General features: G+C 43.2%; 1 protein-coding gene across 1 annotated transcript; it reads right to left on the bottom strand.

The window, feature by feature from the left end:
- Positions 1 to 402: 402 nt before the first annotated feature.
- alas1 (aminolevulinate, delta-, synthase 1) lies at positions 403 to 5,603 on the bottom strand. The gene is made up of 11 exons (XM_080845423.1): positions 5,471 to 5,603; positions 3,775 to 3,986; positions 3,480 to 3,650; positions 3,133 to 3,246; positions 2,823 to 3,045; positions 2,540 to 2,724; positions 2,250 to 2,429; positions 1,994 to 2,158; positions 1,225 to 1,493; positions 913 to 1,075; positions 403 to 715 (listed from the first exon to the last, which is right to left on the bottom strand). The coding sequence occupies exons 2-11, from the start codon at positions 3,968 to 3,970 to the stop codon at positions 555 to 557; spliced, it is 1,827 nt and encodes a 608-aa protein (XP_080701549.1). The 5' UTR covers positions 3,971 to 3,986; positions 5,471 to 5,603; the 3' UTR covers positions 403 to 554.
- Positions 5,604 to 5,837: the final 234 nt, after the last annotated feature.

Consider the following 5,837-nt stretch of genomic DNA (forward strand, 5'->3'; position numbering starts at 1 on the left):
CCTTCTCAAACACTACAGGTGACCAAGGAATTAATTACAGTATTACCTCAACCCACTTTATCCCTCTCCGACATCTGGGGGGGGGGGGGGGGGGGGGGGAACTGATGCTATGACTGCATACAAAGGTCACCCAATTAAATCCATTCTCTATACAATCAAGTGTTATAAGTGAAATAACCTACGAAGCTTGGTCTGCATTCTTTGAGACGCTGGTGCACAGCCCTCTTGATTTTGTGTTTTGTCCATGGCAAAATGGTGGCAACACACAAAAGTATAGAACAGTGGCGAAGCGTCTCCCATAACTTAAACTAAAAGTATATTTTGTAATACCTGGCCCTAATGACAGCATGATGGCTGAATGGATACAATTTCAAATACAGCAATTAATGAAACAAACATTGATTGATCAGATTTTGTTGCACATTTATTACCTCTTCAGAGAGCACTGATTATGGAATCTTGATCAGAATAAGTTAAAACATAAAAAAAAAAAAAAAAACAGTTTGACAGACAGGAATGTTTTTTTTTTCTTCTTTTTTTCATTTCTTCTTGTATCAGCCACAGGCTGATATGGGATGACTGAGGCCGCTGAAATAGGACTTCTCCCGCTCACTCATCACCTCAAAGTGAATTGGCTTCTGACAGAAGTTACACTCTCCAGAAGGGTGGGGTTTAAGCTCCAGGCCAGCTTCTTTCCAGGCTGTCAGTAACTTGTCTATTAAAATAAATAAATTAGTAAAGTAAATAAATGAAGTGACACACACAACGAAAAAGGAGATTATTCCCAATAAACCCTGTAAATAAATCATGTATATTGGGCCTTAAGAATCCCCAGCCAATGCAATCAAGGTCATATTTTCATTCAAGGGAAATAAAAATAAAAAAAAACTCTACACCATTCCATTTACTTACCAACAAAGTGCATCATCATCTCAGGAGTATGGTGCGGTGTTGGGGCGATGCGCAGCAGCTCATCACCACGTGCGACTGTGGGGTAATTAATTGCCTGGACATAAATGTTGTATCGGCTCATCATGATATCACTGACTTCTGTGTTCTTCTCTGCATTGGAGACCTGTGAGGAAGGCAAGACACCATCAACTTCATGGACTTTCAAACACTATTTTAAAATGCTTGTAATTTACAGTATAACTCTTGAAGTACAATATGCCCAGGTAAATAAGACTGATGGCCTTCAGGAGTCATCTTCCAGGGCCTCCTTACCCTAATTGGGATGATGTGGCTAGGGCAGTGGACCACAGGAAGGCCCGAGTCCATAAGCATTTGGCGCAGTAGCTTGACATTCCGCTGGTGCCCTCTGCGAAGCGTGCGGCCCTCCTCACTCTTCAGGGTCTGGATGGACTCCCGTGCCCCTGCCAGCAGCATTGGTGGAAGCGAGGTGGTGAAGATGAAGCCAGCTGCATATGAGCGCACTGTATCGATCAGGGCATCGGTGCTGGCGATGTAACCACCAACGCAGCCAAAGGCCTTACCTGTGGAAAGGAAACATGTATAAAAATGGGGGGAAAACCACTTAACATAAAACAGACAAGAACCTGTGAAAGTATACATCAATTTTTGAACTCGGGGGGGGGGGGGGGGGGGGGGGGGGGGGGGGGTGTAAGGTCACAACAAACTTTTTTATTTTTATAATACCAATCACAAAAACAATCACACAAACTAGTTCAAATCTCAGCCAATATAAGGTGTCCAAGTGCACAAGTATAGCCAACACACACAATGAAAGGCTCAGTCTGCAAAGGAAATTCAATAAGTGCAAAACAGAAGGACTGGTTACCAAGCAACAGGCAGAGAATCTCAAGTAATCCTGAGGGTATTAAATGACAAAACCAGTCCCTGCCTCCTTTTCAAAGCAGCAGTCATTGTGACCAGACACTGAATGCACTCTTTACTGAAATGGGGCTTGTCCTTCTAGAACATTCTTTATGGCATATTGTCCAGTTATTTGCAAGTCTAGTAACACTGTACTTACCAAGGGTTCCTGAGATGATGTCCATCTTGTGCATGACTGCATCTCTATCGCCAATGCCACCCCCTCTTGCGCCATACAGTCCCACAGCGTGCACTTCATCCACAAAGGTGATGGCACCGTACTCATGGGACACATCACACATCTCCTCCAGTGGACACACTGCCCCTGAAGAACACAGCAACAGGTGTGAATGACAGATTCTTTGAAGTAGAACAAATGTTGAAGATGCATCAACAAAACCAAAAGTTCAAATTACCATCCATGGAGTGGACAGTCTCAAAAGCAACGATTTTTGGTGTGGATGGGTCGGATTTTTTTAGCAGCTCGCGCAAATGTTCCACATCATTGTGGCGAAAGATGAACTTTTTGGCGCCACTGTTCCTAATGCCCTGGATCATTGAGGCGTGGTTGCCAGCATCAGAGTAGAACTCACACCCTAGAGAGAAAAAACACATTTTAGATCAGATGATTTCACATAGTATATTTACTTGTAATTTTGTATCTAGAGCCTGTACCCATCCCCCTATAGATGTAAGCCTTGACTACCTGGAAGCATCTTAGCTAGAGTGAAGAGGGTGGAGTCATTAGCCACGAAGCAGGACGTGAAGAGCAAAGCTGCGTCTTTCCCGTGCAGGTCAGCCAGTTCATGCTCAAGGTCCACGTGAAATTTACTCGTCCCGGATATATTTCGTGTACCTCCTGCTCCAGAGCCATGTTTTCGTAAAGTATCCCTTGAAAGAAAAAGAAAGAGTGTTTGCTGTTAGAACCTTTCCTTGTCTAAGCATAGACAAACAGCTTTGAGGGAAAAAGGCTGTTCTGGGATGCTCACATTATTGACTGTGTGACCCGTGGGTGACGACTCATGCCCAGATAGTCATTGCTGCACCACACAGAAACGTCTCGCCTGTAGTTTTGAGTCTCTGTGTAGTCATCTGCCATAGGGAAGTCCATGGCACGTCTGTTCACAGTTTTAAAGACACGGTATGTATGATCAGCCTTCTTGTCTTCAATCTTCTTCTCAAAGAATTTGTCGTACTGGAAGTTGGAGATTGCTGAAATGCACAAATAGAAACTGAATTTAGCTTTTTGAAGGCAATGAGGGTACAAAAGCACCTGTATTTGATAAACAAGGCTCTTACCTTTAGGCATGTTCTCCTGCAGCAGGTGGGAAACCCTGGTGGGGCGCTGCTTCATGAGCTTCTTCAGGAGGTTTCCAGCAGCCTTTGAGTTCTTAAGATCAGATGGAGACACATCTGTAGAAGTGAAGGAGCCAAAAAAATGTTATGTATGTGAAAGACAAATTTAGTTTTACCTAGCAAAATGACTTTAAGTGTTACTAAATACCAGGCAAAAAAATACATTCCCACATACAGTCTGCACCCAAAAGTTAACTACAGGGCGGCAGAAATTTTTCAAAATCAAAGTATAAACCATGGTTAATGGTCAGGGAATTAAGAGATCATCTTTAAGAAAACCAAAGGATTACCTTTGCGGACAGTGCGAACCTCAGACACATCTTCTTGGGTTTCCATGCTGGCTTGGCGAACAACACTGCTGTTCTGGCCCATCTCAGCAGCAAGAAAGGGGCATTTGGAGGCAGCCTGGCCCACTGGAGGTTTAGGATGTCCTTGAGGCATAGCGGGGGTCTCTTTGGGGGCTAGAGAATCAAAAATCCAGTTGTTTTAGCATTCTGCAATCCTATCCACATACATACTTCATATATACAAAACTAGAGGTCATCCAAAACCACAGGGATAACTGGTGATGAATCAACGACTCACCCTCAGTGGCTGGGGCGGTCTCCTCAGTCTTCTGGAAGCTTGAGGAGGACGAACAGACAGCTCTAACCAAAGGCCGAGAGGCCAGATCCATCATTACTGGGCATTTCACGGCATAGCCCACCAGGGTTTTCCTGGTCTGCTGAAGAAAGGCTTGGGGTACACGAGAGAGGAATGGGCAGCGAAAGATGGCATCCATTACTGATTGTCTAAGCCTGGAAATTGAACAGACAACAATTATTAGCCTTAGAGTGAAATTCACAGTCCAGATGGATACTTTATTGATCCCGAGGGAAAGACACTTGTATTGCTTAAAGTAGATCCGCTCTCAAAACGTAGTCATGTGGACACAAATCTTTTTGAAAATGGATTTAAATAAAGGAAAAACATAGTCCATTGACGTGTGGATGAGCAGCATCATGCATTCCATAAGCTTCCTGAGCCGTTTGGTAACGTTAGCATGACACGTTCGAGATGTACAATGAGCAATACCAACAGTCAATATCCCAAAGTTAGGCATGCTTGCAATGACAACAGGCTACCAAAGGCGACACCAGGGCTTTCTTCAGCCCTGAAAACGTAGACAAAAGTTAATTTTAATAGAAATGGCGGTGTGTTAACCAACCTTTTGTGATATGCTAAGTTGAGAAAGCCAATTTTAAAATATTTTTTAAGTAATTTCAGAGCCTGATGAAACATTACATATAAGTTTTTTTTTTCAACGTGTTATTCTTGCAATCTAAAAGGACTTGGGTCCATTGTACGAATTGCCTTTCAAATACAGTGGAGTTTATATAAACGTCGATGCTAATTGGGTAGCACCTCTGAAATACCCACCAAACGAGAGAAGACGCATCTCAAAGCCCGGTGCATAGTTTCGTAACGTTTATAGACATGTCGATTTACCCGGAAACTGTAGGAAATTGTGCGCACTGTATCCAGATTGAACGCGCCCAGTTCGTTCAATCGCAGCCACCAGTTCGTAAGCAATCCTTTGCCCAGCACCTTACGATAACTCTTAAAAAGCCCCTCAATTACTGACGATAACACCTAACTCAGTGTTTTTGGCTGGCTAAACGGTAACCGGTAGCATTATAGCCTTATCTGTGTCCAACCGGTTTCGTACCCGAACAAATCACAGAGCCACGAAGGAAGTTGTCGTTATCGTTAGCTAGCCATCTAACTTCACGGTTACTGATAGCGAGGACTAACGTTACCTGCATTTACCAACAGAGATGTGGGCATTAAATTACCGGCATGACGGTGATGTTAATACTGTTTCGGAGTTATATGTTTCCAGTTAACCGCCGTCTCGATAGTATATCAACGTTGTCAGCTGACTTTAGCCAGAGCCGACAGCCTCTGAGCCTTTCCTGATCATAGAACCTACCCAGCGAGTCAATTTCTTAAAAGGGTTACCTTGATATATCTGGCTAATGCCGTTTCCATTACTAGTTGTTAAACGTCAGAGCAATCATCACATTGATAGTAACGTAAATAGTAAATACAACTCAGAATACATAGCACCGAATTCCGACAAGAAGGTCAGGCATAGCCCTACACGTAACTCAACCTGAGTTAACCTATCCTAGCTATGCTATCGCTAGCTCCCAACGTTACCTTCTGCTCAGTTTTCCATAACACATCAAAATGACAGGCTATCTATCGCTAGCAATGTAAATAAGAGAACATGACTTACCAACACAAACCTCTCAGTAATCGTATAATAGATGTTTGTTAGTGTCTTTAACGTTTTAATTTAAGTCACTCTTTGAATCGACTCTTATATTGTTAGCTAGAGACCTTCTCCGTTATCCTGCACTGAGGACGAACGAAAGGACAAGTGGAAGTAACCGGACTTTATACAACAAACCGTAAAACAATCTCGCGAGAGCATGACGGGACTTACGTCATAGCTAGACAGACAGGACATGGGCAAGTCCCTTTTAAAGTCTCTTTTTACACAGCCCCGAGAAACGTTACCAAACGTAGCATGCTATGCCACAAATGAGGTTACATGACCGGTCAAATCTTACATTTTATCTTTCAACATTTCACATGTTTCA

This window comes from Sprattus sprattus (assembly GCF_963457725.1).
Source record: "Sprattus sprattus genome assembly, chromosome: 10".
Taxonomy (NCBI): domain Eukaryota; kingdom Metazoa; phylum Chordata; class Actinopteri; order Clupeiformes; family Clupeidae; genus Sprattus; species Sprattus sprattus.

Excerpts from the sequence above, each read along its gene's own strand:
- alas1 (XM_080845423.1), bottom strand. The coding sequence starts at position 3,970 with ATGGATGCCATCTTTCGCTGCCCATTCCTCTCTCGTGTACCCCAAGCC. Across the intron at positions 3,247-3,479 it reads GGTTCGCACTGTCCGCAAAG|ATGTGTCTCCATCTGATCTT; the intron begins GTAATCCTTTGG and ends TCACTTCTACAG. Across the intron at positions 1,494-1,993 it reads CATCATCTCAGGAACCCTTG|GTAAGGCCTTTGGCTGCGTT; the intron begins GTAAGTACAGTG and ends TCCTTTCCACAG.